The sequence below is a fragment of the Melanostigma gelatinosum genome (assembly GCF_949748355.1).
Source record: "Melanostigma gelatinosum genome assembly, chromosome: 24".
In the NCBI taxonomy this organism is placed as follows: Eukaryota; Metazoa; Chordata; class Actinopteri; order Perciformes; family Zoarcidae; genus Melanostigma; species Melanostigma gelatinosum.
The window spans coordinates 4,994,347-5,015,361 of record NC_136657.1 but is presented as its reverse complement, the minus strand read 5'-3'; the positions used below and the strand labels follow the sequence as shown (position 1 = coordinate 5,015,361).

The 21,015-nt window shown below is 46.4% G+C and overlaps 2 protein-coding genes across 2 annotated transcripts; one reads left to right on the top strand and one right to left on the bottom strand.

The window, feature by feature from the left end:
* Nucleotides 1-3,716: 3,716 nt before the first annotated feature.
* LOC306797431 (putative methyltransferase) lies at nucleotides 3,717-5,822 on the top strand. Its single transcript, XM_079296796.1, has 6 exons — nucleotides 3,717-3,826; nucleotides 4,034-4,197; nucleotides 4,363-4,579; nucleotides 4,675-4,778; nucleotides 5,052-5,189; nucleotides 5,696-5,822. Exons 1-6 carry the CDS (start codon nucleotides 3,719-3,721, stop codon nucleotides 5,784-5,786), a joined length of 822 nt encoding a protein of 273 aa, XP_079152922.1. The 5' UTR covers nucleotides 3,717-3,718; the 3' UTR covers nucleotides 5,787-5,822.
* Nucleotides 5,823-7,939: 2,117 nt separating this feature from the next.
* Nucleotides 7,940-12,765, bottom strand: LOC306797219 (receptor activity-modifying protein 1-like). The gene is made up of 3 exons (XM_079296459.1): nucleotides 12,564-12,765; nucleotides 10,681-10,819; nucleotides 7,940-8,440 (listed from the first exon to the last, which is right to left on the bottom strand). Exons 1-3 carry the CDS (start codon nucleotides 12,616-12,618, stop codon nucleotides 8,185-8,187), a joined length of 450 nt encoding a protein of 149 aa, XP_079152585.1. The 5' UTR covers nucleotides 12,619-12,765; the 3' UTR covers nucleotides 7,940-8,184.
* Nucleotides 12,766-21,015: the final 8,250 nt, after the last annotated feature.

Here is a 21,015-nt window from a genome sequence, read left to right as displayed (position 1 = left end):
AAGATCAACCGGAGCACCGTGTGAGAGCACCTGGCTCTCCTATATGCTGCCTGCTTGACAGACAGCACAGACACCTGGAAGCCCAGTGAGAGAGCGCAGTGTAAAAGCCACCGCTGCTCTACAGGGCCATGCATTATGCAGGAATCTCTCTTTCTCTCTCTCCTCCTCTTCCCCCTGCTCTGCGGTAAAAATAGATCAACAGACCCGAGCGTTCAGCTCTTTTTTTCTTTTTATGCTTCTCACTTTCACTTGGATCTCACCAGCTGCAGCGGCTGTTGGCTCCCGCTTTGCACACACACACACACACACACACTTCCGAGAGCGGGTGCATATGCTCGTGTGTTGAAGCATGTGTGCGTGTCAACCAGGGTTGGACTGTTTTATCAGTTTTAAAAGTGGGATATCAGGGTGTCCATGTTGTTAAACCTGGAATAAAATCGACAATAAAGGGCCCAAAGCATGTGGAGTCCACATGCTTTGGGCCCTTTATTGTTATCCACAAGGAAATCCACCAAATCCAAAATGTTTGGACCAACTTTGAAGAAGTGAAATTGTGTATAATTGCATGTGTATGCATGAGCACACTGCATGTGCAAATGTCCCTTGTTGCTGAGTGCAAAGGCTCCCTGAAGACCATTGATCCGTGTCTGTGAGCACAGAGGTCTCCGGCTCCTCCCTGATTGTCATTCCGCTGCTAATTAAACAGTCCGGCTTAACGAGTTCCCGTTGATAACAAGGTTGGAAGGAAAGGTCACCCCATCACGCTCGCTTCAACTGGACACCGTCAATAAGGACCCTGCCTGGGAGGACAGGTACACACACACACACACACACACACACACACACACACACACACACAGAGGTAATCACCCAAAAAGAAAGACCCAAAGCGTTCGTATTGAGCAGGAAAGATGAATCGGAATGTGCTGGGGGAAGATTTGACTTGTTTTGTCGCTTTTACAGCTTTCAGGACGAGATTTGTTTGAAGCGTCACTTTTGGGAGAGCCGTAGCAAAACTATTCAGTGAACTTATGTTACGTTTTCTGAGTTTCTCCTGGAATTAGATGCCTTTGAATTTTAATCCTATACGACCACATTCATTGAAAACACTCATATGCTTCACTTAAACTAAATTCAGTTTGTGTATTAGCAGCACTTCAAGGGTGCTGCTGGTTTTACATGTTTCAGGCCATTAACGATTAAACTACCCATAACCAAGCAGACATTTCGTTTTTAAAAACGCATCAACACCAACGACTTGATTTAGACTGGCATCAGTGTGGTTATAGCCTCACCTTTACTTCTTATATTACCATCACTAGGGTCAGCTTTAAGTTTCCCTAAAGCACCTGAATGCAGCAAAGAAGGCAGCTCTACGGTGACAATACGGGCCAAATACAGACATGGTTCAACGTTGAGGATGTGGGACAGTCCAGACATTCACAGCAGAATCTTATTGTTTGTTCAGTTCACTCACTCTTTGATATGGACCTTTGTCTGTAACGCGAGCCTGTAAATGTCTACAGACGAAACCCCGAGCCAAACACTCGACCTATATATACGATCTGGCCCTCTCATCATTTATCTTACAGCGGCAGCATCAGGATAGATTGGTTCAATTAGACTGGCCTTTCATGTAATCTCTTTAATCCATTTCTATCATCAAAGCCAATACCTAGCTCTCTCCTCGGAGAGTGGGATTAGCCCTCCGAGTGTATCTCCGAGCGAGCATCTCGGCGATAAAAACGCAGCGGAGTCACTAAGATCTCCTCCATATTTGTACTTTACAACTGGCTGTGGAGAACACAGAGTGTCTGAAGTGAAGTTTTAATGGGTAAAGATTTAAGATCTTCATATCCTACCAGAGATTGCAAACGCTGTTTGGCACAATGCACAGTGGCACGATAAAAGGACAGGGAGGCTTTTGCCTCTCCCTTTCCCTTTCTCCTTAAAGGTTGCCGAGTTGATTTCTTAACGGAAAGAAAAAACATGCACTCAATAAGTTTCCGTGCTACTTTGTTAAACATATAGGTGTGTTTAAGGACCCAGGGGAAGCCATGATGAATTCATCCCTCTCTCCCCCCGCACCAAAAAAAAATTGCATTGCTCTCAATGTGGCAACAGGACTATTTTCTAAAATCACGGATTTCATCCAGCAGCAGCAATCTGCTTTTACCTGCTGAGATTTCCGCAGGGAAGTGGGATTTTATCCTCAATACCCATCTGTCCATCCATCCCCCTTCCCTGCATGTGTCTGCACTCACACAGAGGAGCGAAGAAAATGATGCACAGGTGTTTAGTCGCGTGTGCCTACTTCATAAGCTGAATTGCATCTTTAAGATATACAGCCGGTGCGCCAAATAGCCCCGTTCTGACGTGTTTTAATCCCCTTTTCCACAATTCCAGACTCGCTTTCACACAAAATCTTCTTCAACCAGTTTGGAAAACCCCAAATCAAGAATTTCACATGCACCCAACCAGGTTTAAAATGCAATATTTCTCATATTTGTCCTCTCCTAGCATGGATTACCTGTGTGATTGCCTTTCAGGAGAATTCCCCACGCGGCACTGGTCGTCACAGTCGATGGAAGGGAATGCCTGCAGATATTAAAGCGACACACGAGGCCGCTTGTCTGAGTCCATTGACTTTGTGTTTGTGATGGTGTCTGTGGAAACGTGCAATAAGACTTGGCGGTAAAGAGCGGCTACGTCTGAGTCGTCACATCATGTGCGTGGATGACAATGTGTTTATCATGCTCTCAGCTGCACACACATGCAGCAGAGGTCGGCGGTGTGAAGCGAGCGCCGTCGACAGGTTTGATCAAAGCTGATTGATTGGAGGACGCGAGGCAGGGCCCGCGCATGCGGCGCAACATGCTGGGGTTAAGGGGTGGGGCTCCTCATGGGCACCCTGCACCCCCCCCCCAAATCATATCTGACAATGGATATTGATCAGGTGAACGGGAAGGATCAATGTTGTTGATTGGGAAGAAAATACAAGAACAAGACCAGCCGCCCGGAGCAGATTCAGGCCTGTTTGGGTGATACCACCGAAATATACTGAGAACAAAAGTGTGAGGTCAAAGTCCAGAAAAAGACAAGTTTCACAATTCTAAGTGTTGGCTTTTCGATTGAGTATAGTTGTGTGAGATTTTTTTCTCTACACTAACATGATCATTTTAGGCCATGTCTGATTCATCGGTGTGCCAAAAAAAACAATGACATTGCAGATTAATTAAGGGCGATGGTCAGGATGATGAGGAGTCACAGCTAACATGTGACTCCCAAGCGTTCCCACATGTTCCTTCTCAGCACAGGGCATCATGCGTGTGCCTTTACTGCCATCTGCTGCTGCTTGAAACCAAGTGCATGTGCAGGAATCTGGATCGCAGGATTTCTTTTGGTGATATATACACACATATACATATATATATATATATATATATATATATATATATATATATATATAGATATATATGTGTGTGTATATTCATGTGACATATTTCAACGACTAAAGTATGGCCGAAGAAACACTTTTGAGTGAACATCAACGCTGCGGAGGGGTACTTAGCATTAAAATAGATTACTACACTTAAAGGAGCAAGTTCACGAGGACGTGACACTTTTAATTCCGGGAGTTAATGTGTAACTCGGGGGGGGGTTGAAGAAGGACAAGCGCATAGTGCAGAGTCATAGTATCAGTCAGCCGCACAGAAACATGGCTGTACGCGTCTTTGAGGGTAGAGATCACGCAGCCGCTTACCTGCAGTACAGAGTGGCTCCTCGTGAAGTGATCGACAGGATTATGAGCTACATGCAGAAAAAGGTGAAGTGTGTTTGACCAAGTTTTCAGGCAGCAACATGCTGTTTCATGCACCATCTAATGCCTCTAAAGATGGTTCATTCGTGCTCAGAAAGAAGGGCCATTTTGCATGTTGAAATACCTGAGATGAATGTTGTAATAGAAGAGCTGCGGAACCATAGACTCAGAAGCAAACAAAGCTCATAAAAGGTTTGACTGCATTGCTTTTAGACACCGAACCAGGTCAATCTTGCTGTGGATGTGGGCTGCGGTTCAGGCCAAGGGACGATCCTTTTGGCTCCGTACTTCACCAAGGTTGTTGGAACGGACGTCAGCCCGGCTCAGCTGGAGATGGCTCTAGCCAACACAAAAAAACCTCCAAATGTATCATACAGGTGAGTTGGCGGGAAGGTTGGAGGTTTTTTTTGTTTGTCTATCTGCAATGGTGGTTCAAAATATCATCCAGGGTATCTTCCAACTGTGTCGAGAATGTGACATTTCCCACATCTTCTCTACAAAAAGCTGCGAGTTTTGTAATGTGTTTTTCTTCGGGCCACCAGGGAGTGTCCGGCAGAGAAGCTACCGTCTGCTGGTGGTGAGGTGGACCTTGTGACGGCCATGACGGCGGCTCACTGGTTCGACCGTGAGAAGTTCCTCCTGGAAGCTGACCGGGTGCTGAGGCCTGGAGGCTGCCTGGCTCTGCTGAGCTACACCATGGCGATGGAGCTGGAGTATGGGGACGTCTCCAACGGGACACTCGACGACATCTGTGATGAGGTTCATCGCAAATCCATCAACTTCATTCTTGGAACGTGTTATTTAGAATTTCAAAACATGTTAGTTGGTAATGATTCTTTTTCTTTTTCGATCAGTTTTACGCTGCCCTGCTTCCCTACCGAAATCCCCATCTTGGAAAAAGCTCTTTGAAGATCTACTCAGACATGTTTGACTCCTGCTCGTACCCAGACAAAGAGTGGTGAGTGTTCCAGTTGACTTATCTTGCATCTCGTTCTTAAAGTAGTCCCTGCAAAACAAGGAGCGTAAATGCTCTGAACACGCTCATATGAAGTCAGACATATACACGCGCGCTAGCGTCTGGGAGTTAACTGGCACAGAGCAGCTTAAACTTGAGCAGTTGGCGGTCAAATGTCTTTGTCGGGGGCATCTCAGTTTATAGTCAAGGGAGAGGAGAGTCTTTTTCTGAATCACGATTCAGCCTTTCCCCAATCTTTCCCTCCGTTGTGTCCAGGAATGAGTGTCTGAGGGTAAAGAGGATCTTGCCACTGAACGGATACATCGGCATGGTGGAGACCTTTTCCAGCTACCAGGAACTGCTACAAAAGGATCCTGCTGAGGCTGAACGTCTTTCTAATGACACAAGGAACAAGTGAGATATTAACCTCCACTTCATCAACAAGTCTAATCTTTAACTTCTGGCTCTGAGCTTTCACCTCCACCTGCCTGCCACTGAACCTTGATCTCTCCATCTCCACCTAAATTCATTGTCCGCGCTCCGAAACGGCTTTAATTCTTCTTTGAATCCTGTCACAGTCTTGAGCATTAATCAGAGAAGCCAAACATTGCTCGACTCAGCTTAACTGTTGAAGGCTTGAACTGCATTGATAGTACAGCCACCATGAATTCCCCACCGACAGGACAGAAGAGCCCAGTCAGCAGAATATATGAGCGGGAAGTGCTGAGCCATGACTTTTACATGGATAAGAAAGTATGGCATTGTATTTAATTATCACGGCATGGTATTTAATTATTACACGCAGTGTGCTGCTCTCTGTCTCTGGACAGAGTTGACCTGCTTCTTCTGGTCGGGAGTCATTTCAGGTTTCACTTAAATGATCCTATTAAAGCTCTCTGTCCCTTCTTGTCCTCCAACAGGTTGATGTCTGCCATGAAGGTGTCCTCTCCCGACACAGAAGTCACGGTGGTTGTGAAGTATTTCTATTGGCTGGCCCGCAAACCGCTCTGACCGGCTGAATCCCGGACACCGGATCCAGACGCCCGGGTTGGAAACCACAGCTGTTGGTTTCCCAAGTGTCATCAAAAGTGACTCAATTCTGTTAATTGCTGGACAAAATAAAAATCGGATGCCCGTCCTTTGTTCGTTTTTCTATGAAGATATTTCATTTTTAAATAAGACATAATGATATGGTGAACCTGCTGTTCAATCAACGCCAGGCTTATGAATATTGACATAAACACAGTACCTTCCACAGTGAACATGGAGCCCCGTCACACAATGATGGATAAGTGTCTGATTTAAGGTTGCAGCAATGATCCCAGATGTGAATGACATGGTGTCATAGCTCTGTATGTACAGCAACACATCTGAAGTATCCGGTTCATCCAGAATGTTCATGATTAGGATCGTGATATTGCACGAAATGTCCCATAAATCAGAGAGTTGTACGGAGGGAGAGTAATCCAGAGAGAAAAAGAGTGTGTGTGACCAGCACATGGTGGAGAGGGTGAGAGTCACTTTCCATGATGCTCCGCTGCTCCCTCCTCCTCCTCCTCCTCTCTGACACCACCACCAAAGACCATATCTCCACCATCAGGACGGAGCCATGCCTTCCCGATGAGCTTGTTGATTCGACTGACGTTTGACTGCCTCGTCCTGTTTTATAGCACACAGATGCAGCTGGTTCTCCTTCAGTACAAAGTGATTTGTCTCCGTTACACAATAAAAGTACACTCCTTTCCTCTCCTTCTTCACCGCTCTTTCGAATGATCTATTCAAGCCGGCGGTGTCTCCCTGAGTGTCCTGTCCTCCTCTCTACTTATATTTATGTGCTCACAGATTGTTTAGGGCCGTGAGAACAGATGCTAATTAACATGCAGGGCCTCCAAATCCCCTGAATCTCAAACACCTTGTTACCTTGCCCTGCCACGCTTTTGACACCCTCGTATTGGTGACATTATCCACGAAAACGATTGTACGGATACGTTCCATATTCATACCAAATAGAGCATTTATCACATTGTATTGCACTGAGGGTTAACAAACTCCAACCAACATGTGACATCCAAGCATTGAGACACTCGGCAGCTCTCTCCTGGCACAGAGCATCATATATGTGCATTTACTGCCATCTGCTGCTGTTTGCAACCAAGTGCATGTTCAAAAATCGAGATTTTGGAAAATCACCGCATTTCTTTTGACGGTATTCGTTAGAAACATTTCATTTTTCCGAGGGCCACTCACACTGGCAGCACTTTGTGTGCTTTTTTTTAAGATAATAATATGATTCATAAATATCCTTACGTGACTCTTCATGTTGAAGTCACAGTTGCATGACCTGGATAGGATCTAGGAAGGAGCTCTGTGACGATCTACTCAGACATGTTTGACTCCTGCTCAGACTGAGACAAAGAGCGGTGAGTGTTCCAGTTTACTTCTCTTACATCTGGTTCATATACACACTCTGACAGCTGGGAGTTCACTGGCACAGAGCAGCTTAAACTTGAGCAGTTGGCGGTCAAATGTTTTGCTCGGGGGCATCTCAGTTCATTGTCAAGGGAGAGGAGAGTCTTTCTGAATCACGATTCAGCCTTTCCCCAATCTTGATACATTGAAACATTGATAGTACAGCCACCATGAATTCCCCACCGACAGGACAGAAGAGCCCAGTAAGCAGAATATATGAGCGGGAAGTGCTGAGCCATGACTTTTACATGGATAAGAAAGTATGACATTGTATTTAATTACTACACGCAGTGTGCTGCTCTCTTGAACATACATTCAAATCAACTCCAGGCCTACGGATCTCAGCATGTGTGAAGCTAGAGCCTTCCAGAGTGAACACTAGATGGAGCCCTGTCACACACGTGATGGTTTTACAGTCCTAAAATTGCACTTTTCTTAAAGGAACTCCCCTATTTCATCACCGGGGTGAGAGAAATCCACTCGCATCAAAAGCAGACAGCGAATGCTTGCACTGTCGATTATTTTTCTTCTGTCATCGAATTTCCACCGTTTTCTGCTCCTTTCTTCTCGAATCAAATGTATAACAACCGTTCAAGTCGTCGGCGTCTCCCTGAGTGTCATCCTCTCTTCAGTTGTTAACGTGCTCACAGATTGTTTCGGGCCAAGACAACAGATGGTAATTAACACGCGCGGCCTCCAATTCCCCTGAATCCCAAACACCTTTATTACTTTTCCCAAACTCGGACACTCTCTATTTCTAACCAAACAGCATTTATAACATAATATGGTGTTAAAGTCTGCTGTTTTTCATTAGATATTCATACGAACATGGGAATTATACAATAGCAAGACAATAACAGCCTGACATCTTTTACCACATGCTCCGTCATTGCCCCTCAGGAGTCCACGTGTATTCACAAGCCTTTGAGGGTCCGAGTCCCTATAACACCCCCTCCGTGCGTTTACTCCTCCACACCACGAGGGCAGTCATGAGCAGGGTGACCAGCACCGGCACGCCGATGAAGGGGGCGAGGATGCCGGTCGGCGGGTCGTGGAGGAGCCGGCCGGTCAGGGCGCAGTCGTGGAAGTAGATCCGGTGAATCTGCATGAAGAAGCGGTCGACTATCTGATTCGGCCAGTAGCAGTCCACCCTCAAGGCCACCTGGTAGGTGCAGTTTGTTAGCCCCTCGTAGATCCTGCAGAGCAACACGAGGAAAAAACGTGACCCAACTCTCGAATGCCATCACAAAAATCCAAATTGAATACTTTTTTTTTTTTTACTTCTAGTAGTCTACTTTGGAGTATGCATCCTATTTCATCATATTGCACCTTGAACCTTGACCCTATTGCTCACATATCCGTTACGCAGAGTATTGTGCGTCAGCAGAAAAGCACGCAGGCTTGTATACGGCAAAATGCGACCGGATGCAGCAGGACATCCTGGCATTTTTGGCACGTTCCATGTGACATATAAATCTTTTCCTGGCACACTACATAGGATAGTAGTACGAGTATTGGAATGTGTCAGGAAGGTTGGTACCGGTAGCCGTATTTCCACCATCTTTAAAGTGGTCCCTCCTATAGCTCCCACTCTGAGTTACAGAACTTTAGAAATACACTCCACAGGTATAATTCGTCTCTGTTTGTCCTTGAAACGTTCTTTCAGAGTGGAACCAGAGGGGGGGGGGGGGATTCCTGTTGGTAGGAAAGAGGAGGCGAAATGAGCGTCTAGAATTACCAGTCGGCCTCAACACGGCTAAATATAGCTGCTAGGTGGTAGAGGGCAGGGGAAATGGAGATGCATACCAACGGAGTATAGCACCCTCAGTGGAGCATTGCACCACTCCGGATGGCCGCTGACTTTAACTGCACAGCCGGAGGCCGAGTGGGCAGAAAAAAGCGAAGCCCCCTAAAAGGATAAGTCCACACAACTCTAACTTTTTTTTCCAGATGGCTGCAATTTATTGTTCAGCGTGTCGTTTCGCTTTATTGTTATTCTTTTTTAATAACAGGGCAAACAACATGAGGCCACTTGAAAAGACGCCCGCCACCCAAAAATGACAGTTGCATCTATCATCCAGAACGCAGCGGAGCCACGGCGCAGCTTTTTTCCTAACCCTGTGGAGCCCTATGTGTCTGAGAACTGGACTAAGAAAATGTGTGCTGAGCTGCCACTCAGTGAAATTGTTTTGGTCTAAAAATAAAACACAAGTCAGGAGAGACAGGAGTGTGTTTTTTTTATAGCTCTGGGATGTGCGGTGTCTGACGCCATCTGGCTCTTACTCAAAACAGAATTATTTTTGCAAAACGTTGTTGACCCTGATGAAGGCCACAAGCCAAACGCTTTAAAATGAACAAGCAAAAAATATAAAAAATACCTTTTGGAGATGAAATACAAAGTCTTAATTAGAAAACCCGTCAAGAAATGTGCGTAAAGACACGTAGAGACAACTTCAACGGATATCTGAACGACCTCCTGTACCAATGCAATGGATTTTCGGAATTACAAATTGTCCCGCACCCACAAACAAGCCTTATTTGTATATTCCTAATTTCCTTTTGTCGTACATATGTTTTATTCATCTGCTGCACAGCCAGGACATCGGCGACGGCGTCAAACTGCCAGGAGTTTTGTGACGCAACTGCAAACCCTCTATGTGCCTGTACACATATTTTATGCTGTGTTACAACTGCACACACACACACACACAAAGAACACGGCCACTAATTATGTGCTGGACCAGGAGAGGACAGTGAGCCAGGAGGGAAATCACAGTTTTGACAGCAGCTTCTCCTGTGGGCCTCCCAGCTCCTTTCACCCTCCTGTCTGACTCATCCGACTGAAAAACACTGAAAACACACACTATATATACAGTATATATATATATATATATATATATATGCAGAGAGAGAGAGAGATAATGTGCAGCAGATACAGTAAAGAGGGCGCGACCAAGCGATGCGATGGTGAGTGGAGACACAGGCTGGAGTTGCTGGCCGTAAAGGCAAACAGCCACGAAAGCAGGTCGAGGATGTCGTTCATCCGGATCAGAGGATGAGCTAAAGTCACGGCAACATATCGAGGCCGGCTTAAGTTAAGGCAAACAAGTCCTCTCGGGAGAGGAGCTTATGTGATGATATGTGCTGCATTTACACCATTAAGCTCAGAAGATGGCCATGTTACCATAGGAAAGACTACATGCTTGTATATTAATATCATATACATTTACAAGTGTTTACTGAAAGAAGATTCTCATTCTTTGAGAGCTACCTCAAAGAATGAGGCCTCTTTACACCAAATCAAACTCTTCCCTTCAGGCATAAATCAGTTCCTTGAGGCCATTGTCTCTGACTAAACCGCACCCGAGACGAGTGCAACAAGCGTTTTCTTTTCCTTGCCCTCTCTCTTTCTGCACGAGCCAGCGGGCGGACTCACTCCATGGTGTCCGGCCAGCTGCACCACAGGCCTCGGTCCAGCGCTGCCATGTCGAATTTGAACTTGGCGGAGCAGAGATCGCCGATCGTCCTCTCGTAGAAGCCCCCGTTGCAGCCGGACACTGACGGAAGGACCTGGGCTGGAGCGCAGAAGAGGAAGAGAGACAGAAGAAAGCATCAACATAAAGGTATTCATCGAGGCGTGAATATGACAATGGGAATGGATCTGGGTGATTGCAGCGCGGGAAGGATTTTAAAGCACTGCAGAGGTTCGTGTCGTGTTCTGGCACCGGTTATCTCTGTTGGACCATTTCTTCCCTACATTAGGCCTTTACTTTCGGACATCCAGGCATTTGAAAGGTGGCTGCTAACTTGGCTACGAATCAAGGCCGAACCATGACAGATGCTGCATCGCTGGAAGATTTCACTCCATCCACTTCCTGCCCTCAAGTGTTTTTTTTCTCTCCATTTTGGGTATAACCCAGAGGAAACACACATCAGTCTAACAGGAATCATGAATTCTGCCCGCCGTCCCAAGACTCAATATTTATGGATTTAAAAAGCAAACGAGGATCCATCCATCCTGCATGTATAGCCAGCTGCTGAGTCTTCATGTTTTTCTCCATCAGACGTGCCATCTAGAGCAGGGATTCCCAACGTGTGGTGCGCGCGAGCTGCCTCTAGGGGTGCGCGAGAGGAAAAGTGTAATGGCGGTTTGATGGTGTAAAAATATTAAATATTAAAAAAAAAATGTAATTTTAATTTAAAAAGTGGGTTTTTTCACAAATAAAAACATGAATTATAAAAATCCCCTTTGTAAGATTTAAAATTAAAAACGTACAATTTAATAAATGCACTTGAGCTCCTTCCGGTAGTCTTGCGCCTGCCGCCAGTCGTACACACTAGCCAGCCTAGCTTGTGCAGCTAACGTCAGCTAACAGCGAGCTTTATTCATTCAGCAACATTAATTTAAATATGCTAAACTGGCTGAAATTGGGGAAACTGTCAGGTGGGACATCTGAAGCTATCAGTCGTAAAAGAGGAGAGGGAGGGAGAGAGAGAGAGGAATCGGAGGCGAGGGGAACTGAGAGGTGCGTTGGGGAGAGACCGGGAGAAGAACTCGAGCCAGAGTCAGAGGAAGATGAGACGGAGGAGACCGGAAAGGAGGAAGGGATAGCACAGACAAATCGGGAGCACATCGGCCCATCGCGGAGTCAAGGTGAAAGAAGAGGAAACGAGGGTGAGCATCAGACTGGGAAAAAAAAAGAGGGAATATGATGAAAAGTATCTGTGTCTACATCCCGACCGGGCGCGAACCCGGTCGGGATGTAGAAGGGGGTGCGCGGCCTAAAAAGTTTGGGAACCGCTGATCTAGAGTAATGCTACTCGGGAAAGACATTGATATGTTTCTCCACTTGTTATCAATGGAAGCCGTAAAACCTGTGCAGAGCTGAGGGATGCGTCTGATGACTCACTCAAACAGAATCCATGCCACTCAAGTACATCCACTCAAGAAGTGTAATGAAGTACAATGATGTACTTGTACTTGCACATAAAATAGCTTCCACTCAGGTAATAATAAACTGATAATAAATAGTGTGACAGTCAAAGGGACCGTTTTTCTACGTTTTGCTTTTAACAGGTATTTCCCACAGAGTTGATGCAGAACTTTTCCGTGAAACAATATATTCTACACAGTGTGACATCTGTACTTTCTGACAACACACCAAATCCAAAATAGGATTGAGCTCAGCCATCTCTGAAATATATGCTTTTATGTGTAATACCACATGCTCACGCACACCTTTCCAAACAACTAAAACACACCAAAATCAAGTGGATCAAACTATTTTGCGTTCGAAACTTCTTCCCACAAACACTCACCTGCCACCAACAACACAAGCCCCACTTTCAGGAGCGACGCGCTCTCCAGAGCCATGCCGAACACCTCCAGGACGTTTTTTTTGTTTTGCGCACTCCACTCACTCCCCTGGGGGTCAACGGTAGCTTCTCCCTTCTTCCTGTATCAAAGCCACTGACCCACGCACAACACCGTTACAGATAAATGAACCGCAGCGCAACGAGAAGGCGCCAACTGCGCGTAAGAAAAAAAAGGTCCCCTTGAGCTGGCGCAGTGGGCAGGCTGCCTCCTCCCCCCCCCCCCCCCCCCCTCGGAGCGCAGCCCTAATCCTAGAAGCTCTGCGTGTCATCTGATCCTGCGTGGAGCCGCTCACAGGGGACGCAACAAAGTCAGACACGCACATTCTGATGTACACTCATGTTACACACATATCAAAGCTAAAATTAAATAAAATAAACAGATGAAAGAAACAAACTTGAAGTTTGAGTTCATTTTGATCTACATCAATAATATCTCTTATTTATTTGGAGCTGAACATGGGATTCTACAGAGGCCTTTAAACACAATTATCACAACTCATCACCTATGAATTGAATGCCAACTTGCTCTCATTTGCAAGATCAGTGCAGCGGCCTGCTGTGAGATAACACATCATTACACTCATCATAGCTTTTTAATTCGTCAAGTTACCCCCCCCCCATCACTTATTGATCATTTGTAATGGACTGCAGCCCTCCAATCAAATGTGTCTTTGGACTCACGCAGGGACCCATTACGGAGCGCTGAGACGGAGCTCCCATTTCCCTGTCGCGTGCATATCATGCTCACATCTCCTGCAGCTCAGAAATGTCATCAATTGAATGTTTCATCTGCAGATTTTCTTTTCTTTTGTAACACAGTGACGTTCATTGGTATTCTCCAGGCTAGTGCTGCCACAGTGTGGCTGTCTGTGCTGGTGTGAGACGGATCCCAGAGCTCTAATAAGTGCTTTAGACTGTTCATGCATCGTTGTGATTTGGGAGTGAAACACTTTTCAGTTTAACTCACGTTTGGTGCGAAGACAAACCCTGCTCTGGTCATTCTGTGTTGATACTAAAGAGGATGGTGCACATCAGTGCTTGCAGTGTGTTTTTAAATCTTGAAATTCTGTTCTAATACGACTGGGAGGGGCTGGAACTTGTGTTTCTCTTGATACAAAAGTCAATCCATGTTTCTTTGAACCTTCTCAATTAGTGAGAGAAAGAATCTATTCAAATGTAAAGTGTCTCAGCAAGCGATTGGCAAAGGAATCACAGGATTGTTGTTGATTATTGGACACAGAATGATGATAATATGGCTTTGAGGTGATCATTTGGACATTGGGTTGAATCCCCAGTGCTATGAGCACAATTTTTGTGAAAAATACAACCAAATGTAATTGTATGTCCCCAAAAAAACAAAACAGCTCGAAGATTCATGCAAGCAGCAGAAGCTTGAAATCGAGTAATCCTCTCTAAATTCCACTAGAGAGCAGCAGAGGACGCTGAATGGAGCCTCTATTTGGCGCTGTGGGGATTTATGAGGGATCCTTACGGTCCTTGCTGCCTAAAGTTGTGGAGTCACTTGGTAATAGAGCCAGTTGTTTTGCTTTACATGCATCACAAATCAATATATTTTCGTCCTCGCTCATTTTTTTTTTCCCGGATGGTTTCACACTTTGACATCAGTCCACAAACGAAGCCACGGGGGCGGATTGGGCCGCGCTGGCTTGTAAAACGAGCGGCCCTGAAAATGGTTTACTGCCGGAGCCAGCCCCCTTTAGACCGGCATCATCCAAAATTGATAGGACTGCTGGTGGTGGATACTTGCAGAGGATGGCCCTGCTGGCACCGCAGGGAGCTTTCTGCAAGTCTGCATTCAATACACCAGCACCAATGATGTAGTTCGATAGTTGTGAAATAGTCTGTAACAAAAAAAGTCAATGTCATTTGTGATAGTTTCCTTTTTTATCTTTAAAGACAGGATATATCTCGGCCATGTTAACCAATAGGCTCTAAAGCAACTCATGAAATATGACTTTATGATCATTGTGTGACAATAAAAAAAAGAATTCCTGGGTTGTTTAGGAAACCAAAAGAGAGAGTATGCTCCTGACAGGTGTGTTGACAGCAGCGATGACGCCGAGCAGCCAATCAGAAGAGGCGATAAGTGAGGTGGGCGGACTTCCAAAAAAAAAAAAACAGAGACAGAAGACAAAACGCTCCTAATCTTTTCGGATAGGCTGAAGGAGGTGTCAATCACAGCAAGGAGGCGTGTTCAGACTCCCCCCCCCCACCCCCACCCCCGAGCCCTGCACACTTACTCCACGCACCCACCCCCCCCACCCCCCTACTCCCCCCCCCCCCCCCCAGCCACCGGCGCTATGGCAGCGTGAGGAGTGAATGGCTCTGAGTATCCGCGGCGGAAACCGACCTAAACACTGGCCTGGGAACTGATAAACAAACACAACAAATAACGCGGTGCGTAAAAAGCTCTCCACGGCGCTGGTTGCGGGTGCGCACGGACACCGTCTCAGCGGTCCAGGAAGCCAAAGAAGACTCCGACGTGTTTGTTTTTTGTTTTTTTCCCTTCCTTTTCGTTGTGGTCGTTTATTTCTGTGCGCAAGAAAAAAAGAATCTGGATATCTTGATTGGACATGTGAGTTACGGGAGTTAACAAGACAAGCAGACCCTTTTCCAAGATGAAGTTCCTCGCTTGCCTCCTCGTCACTTTGCTGGCGATCCGATCGAGTGCGGCACAGTCAGGTGAGTTGCTTGGATGCGCGTCTCTGTGCACCTGGGTGCTCCCTGTCAGGTCAGACTTGAAAAGCGGGGGGGGGGGGGGCGTCCAGTGAGGGTCCGAACACCTTCACGCGCAACCGGCGAATCCGCTGTACTTGTGTGCCGAATGATCAAGAATGGACATGTTTTGAAACACCCCGTGTTGTTAGCTCGACATCACGCTGTCACAAACTTCACACAACTTCATATCCGAGCGCGCTGACGCTGTTTTGAGTCGTCGCACCGAGAGTCACACCTGCAGTAAGCTGTGGGATTCAGCAGCCCGTGTCGGGCTCTGCGTAAAAATCTCTCCAAGCTCCTCTACGTGTGGTTAACCTTTTTATTTCGCTCATCAGATTTAAAAAAAAAAAAAAAGAAGAAAATTCACACATTTTCGTGCCAAAGCCACTTGGCGTGTGTGCCCGATCGGATCTATCTTTAGGTGTAGAAAAATGTTTCAAAATCCAGTGAAGAGAGCGAGTCTGTGACGATAGCGCAGCTCAGATGAGCCGTTCCGCTTCATATTGTGCCATCAATATGAATGAATGCGCCAACGGTTTAATTTAATTCCCCTAAACGGGGCATTGATAGACCGAGGACTGAGTTATATGAATTGAGCTTGGTCGGTGCAGTTTCTATTCCTCCTAACTGTCTTTGAATAATTTGGATGTATACGACACATCCCGCTTTCCTCACTTCAATCACTTCAATGATCCTGCAATATTCCTAGACAGGCTTGTAATGCAATAGTTGATGCATGAAGTTCCATGTGTGTGCTTTCCTCTGGTATGTAGGTATACTCGCTGCTGCAACATGCCACGTTTGCTGTGTCACGTTTTGTTCATGATTTTTGCAACACATCCGAGCAAATGATTGGCTTTGATGCTGCGAGATTGTGCTGTTGAAAAGTTTGTTCACAGACTCACTGATCAATAAGGACTTTTAATGTGCTTCCAGTGTTCTGTTTGGTTAATATCTGCTTTGGAATAATGTCAGACTGTGAGATGCAGAGTCATATTTTGCGTTTGCATTTTGGGCCGATGAGCACTTCATGATGCCATGAATCTCCTGTCTTAATTGATATCATCAAGCTTTGGCAAGGGATGCCAAACAATGAGGTGGACTTGGCCAACCTCCCAGAGGCACAAACGTGATTCTGTGATGCTTTTTTCCCCCCCTTCCCGCCTCCAAGGACGGGGTGAGTTTTGGCTAAAGAAGAGCTAAAGAAACAAACACCGCCGGCTGGCTGTGGCCTGGGTCTCGGGTGCTGCCTATTAAACAGGGGTGGATGGGTGTCAGGCGGGGATGAATGAGGGAAGAAAAGTGGTTTATTTATTCACTATATGCATACACTCCCATCCAAGACATTTGTGACGCAAATTCAGCCCAAGAATCCGAGCTATGCCTCCCGGGGACATTCATCGTGCGTGTGGGTGTATGCTGAGTACATATTTGTATGCCATCCGTCCACTCTTTTGGCTTTTAACCCCCCCCCCCTCCCTCTTTATTGTGGCTTTAAAAAGTCCCACCCAGCACCATCGATCAAGTCATATCAGGTTGGAATGAGTCAAAATGTTGGTGGCGTTTAACATGGTGATCGAATCTGTCTGTGCGCTCCTGCTGCGAGACAAATGTCTGCTGCATTCCTGCCAGTCAGCCGGTCTGTGGAGCTGTATGCACTCATTTCTGTGTGTGTGTGTGTGTGTGTGTGTGTGTGTGTGTGTGTAGTGTGTTGTGTACAGTTCGACCACATGCCGAAAAATGGAGATGTTCGCACCATGAACTTGATTGATGACTTGTCTGACTGACTGCCGGCAGAGCGAGAGGATGTGAGTGTTTCTGTGTCCGTCCGCAGACAGAACAAAACATAAAAGTGATTCAGAGCTCAGGATTGACCCTACTGATGCGTTCCAGGGTTCGTTAATAGGTAAACTCAATGGGAAGCTGAGGGAAGTAAATTGACTCATGACACATTGGATGTATTGCTTTCATTATGGTAATATAGGGTTATGGTTACAACAAACTGATTATTGTCATTCTTGATTCATCGTACAACAATTTTCCCAATTAATCGTTTCGTCGATGAAATGTGTGAGATTTAGTTTTCAAATCCAAAGAGAGAATGGGTCCAATGAATGACTTTTTATTTGAAGAATAGCTGCCATTAATCATCTGTTGATCGACTAATTGTTCCATCAAGTGATCTTGATGTCACTGCATCCTACAACATTCCTCAGCCCTAGATCCTCCGAATCCCCACGAGGAAGACCATGCAGTGTGGTTGAAAGCTATTTACTGGCAAAACGACTCAGTCTATATCTTCCTTGTAGTGCTGAATGCCTTTTAAATCCAGCTTTCTTTGTGCTCCAGTTGTTTGTGATTGGTGTTCTCATGGACGACTGGCGTCTCGGCAGAGCTTGACGGGGCTAATCTTTAGCTTGAAATGCTAACCTGTTAAATGAAGCTCACGCCAGCAGTTCCTCCGTCGAGCTGTCCGTGCGTCTGCTTACCGAAACAAACGACTCAAACGTGTCAATCGCCGCAGCTCTGTGTGTACGACAAATGCTGCATTCACTTGTGTGTTTGGGTGACATTTAAAGACGTGCTCTCCTGTGAAATAGCCGGGGGGGGGGGGGAGTGGAAAAGGGGAACCCGCTGAATGCCAGTATCAAATTACTGGGCGTCCGTCAGCTGGCACACGCTGAGCCACGGAGCCGGCCTGGGCTTTGTAGAAGGCTGGCGGAAATGAGAATTTATTACAAGCTAATTAAGCTTTTTTCTCTCTCTCTCTCTTTTTTTTGGTTTGATAGCATCGGTCTAGACCGCGAGCCCTTATGTGACAGCATGAGAGATGAGGGAGGTGAAGGAATTCAATCTTGCTCTATATTAGTCAACAGCGCCATCATAACTTGGGATCTGTATCGTTTCTGACGAGCTGATGGAGATCTGCGCGCTTCCTGTGCATCTGTCGGCGTCTTCTGGTGAAAGAGACAAGCACGGGTGGTGGTGGTGGTGGGGGGGGGATCAAATATGGCCGCTTGCACAAAAGAGTAATAATTGCAGTTCAGTGAGGGCGACATAGAAGTGTTATTTGCTTCCTCTGTCTCAACTGGACGGTCTCAGCGGGCCGTAAGAGAAGCCGTACAAATGGCCGCGCGGGGGGTGATGGGAAGCGTCTCCGAGGCCGGAGACAGCAGTGCGCTACCTCTCGCCGTCTGAATCAGCGTTTCGGATGATCATCTGCACAGGCCAAGCAAACAAAGATGATGCTGTTCACATAAAGGAAGAAAAAAAAAAAAGCAGTGTCTTTGTTTTTGTCTCCGGCTTTCCTCTTCCCAGGCATTCCGAAGCGATCCGGCGACGTCACGAGCCTGTTTGCTGACATTTCGCTCGCTCGGCTGTACAGAGGGGCTTCTGTTCCCCCAGTTTGTGAAACCACCCAAATATTTACATGCGGAATCATAACTGCACACCATGGGGGAGGAACACGGCCAAGGCCCGGGTGCAAAATAGCGGCTTTGTTGGCCTCCGTTGCTTCTTCGTCCCTTCTCCGTCTCCGGCGCTGTGTTGGCAGGAACAGACTTTCGAAACCCCGCGTGCCTTTCGTGCCGCCTAATGATGAGCAGGGTTTGGCTTCGGCTGTGCCGAGGCGTCAGGTGCCAACTCCTAGTGCGAGTTAGATTGGCCGGTCGGGCGTTTGGAGCCTGGCACAGATGCCGCCTTTCAGGGAGGACTGAGATCTCACTCCCACACAGAAAACACAGTTCACCCATGCACGGGGATTTACTGTAAACACCCCCGAATCGGCAGGCTCCCTTTTAATTCCTAATTGCAGTGATTCTGCATTGTCTCTTAGTCTAATTTTGTCTTTATTTTCCTCCTGCCCACATGCAAACACACACACACACTCATGGAAATTAAAGCCTTATGTCTTTTAAGTGTGAGGCGGCTTCCTCGTTTGCTTAAAGCACAAGTCTTGAATCTACTTTTCATGGTTGTTCTCAACTCTCTTTCTCTCTCTCTCTCTCTCTCTCTCTCACACACACACACACACACACACACACACACACACACACAGCGTGAGCGAGGCATGGCCCAGGAGAAGAAAGGACAGGAAAGACAGAGGAATCTTTCTTTTTTTGTCCTCTCACTCTTCTGTTTCTTCGAGACCACTGGAGGGTTTATTCGGCCCGCCACTTGTGATTCCACTCAGAGACAAATGCCTCCATCCTGCGACTGAGGGGCGTCCCACACACACACACACACACACATACACACTCTCACACAATGTTGCAGTGCCGGTCAGCTCGCACCACTTCTCTTCTTTTATTTGACTCCTCTTTCATTAGCTCTCATTCACTTTCTTTCTCGCACATTCGTCGTCTCCCCCCCCCCATCTCTTTCCTTATTTCTGCCTCTCCCTCCCTCCCGCTCTCATCCATTAACATCTCCATTGTGCCGCGGTTTCACTTCTCCGCTCTGTTTCATCTTTCACTGCACCTCTGCTTTTCTTCCCTCTTTTTAACGGCTTTTTATTTCCTTGCCTCTCTCCTTCCCTTCCTTCTCACACACACGCATATCTGCTCGTGCACACTCCCCCCTCTGTCTTTCATTAGCCGTGTGTGTGTGTGTGTGTGTGTGTGTGTGTGTGTGAGGCTGTCACCGAGCACACAGGGAGAATTGAAAACAGCTCATTTCTCCCTCTTTAATTGCAACACCCAATTTGTTTTCGTGGACAACACACTGTCGGCGGCTCCTTCATACTCCGACTGTCATACACGTGCTTCCACACGTGTGTGTGTGTGTGTGTGTGTGTGTGTGTGTGTGTGTACTGTCAAGCTGGTGAGCTTTGAAGGGGACATCATGAAATTCTCATTTCATCACCGTCTGGAGTGGCTGCCAATCCAGAAATTATGAAACAAGACAACCCACTTAGCTTCTTTTTTTTTTTAGAGCTGCCTTGATCAGGAAATATGTGATGAACAATCTGTTTAGGTTTGGTTCCCATTCCTTTGTCAAGACTTGAGAACATACCTTTGCAAAGGTTCGCCATATTCTTCTCACACTCGGAGCAGACTGGGCTTTTTCGGGATGAGGCCTTAAAGCGGCAGTCGCTGAAACGGAGCGTTTCAGACATGAGGGTGAATACAGGGATGTTCAGACAGACATATGAGGAAAACAATGTGTGTTTTTTGACATTCAACTCTGTAAACATGTTCTAGAAACCTGAAATACAATGATGAACCTGAAAATGAGTGTGATCTGTCCTCTTTAAATCCTTTTGGATGGAGGTTTAGATTCACAGCGTCCACATGGTCCACATCAGTGCACGTTCATCCATTTGTGTATCTGTGCTCGTTGTGCGTAAGCGTTGGCTTTGGATTCACATTTGCAGCTCTGTGCTCGGGCACGAGGCCAACACAGGAAGTGGGACAGTGTTCCGCTTCCTTTGATTGGCAGCACTTCCTTGGCGAAGCAGGATCAAGTGCCATCGACTCCGTCTTTCACAACCAGTCTGGTCTTTTTTCCCTTGTTTCCTTTGCCTTCTTTCACTTGCTTCCCTTGCTTTCGATTCTGGCTCTCGGCGCAGCACAATAGAGGAGCATTAGAATAACAATGGAATTTATTTTATTTTTTTCCTGTAACCTTGACAAAGTCTGGCGTTTTTAATGAAAGT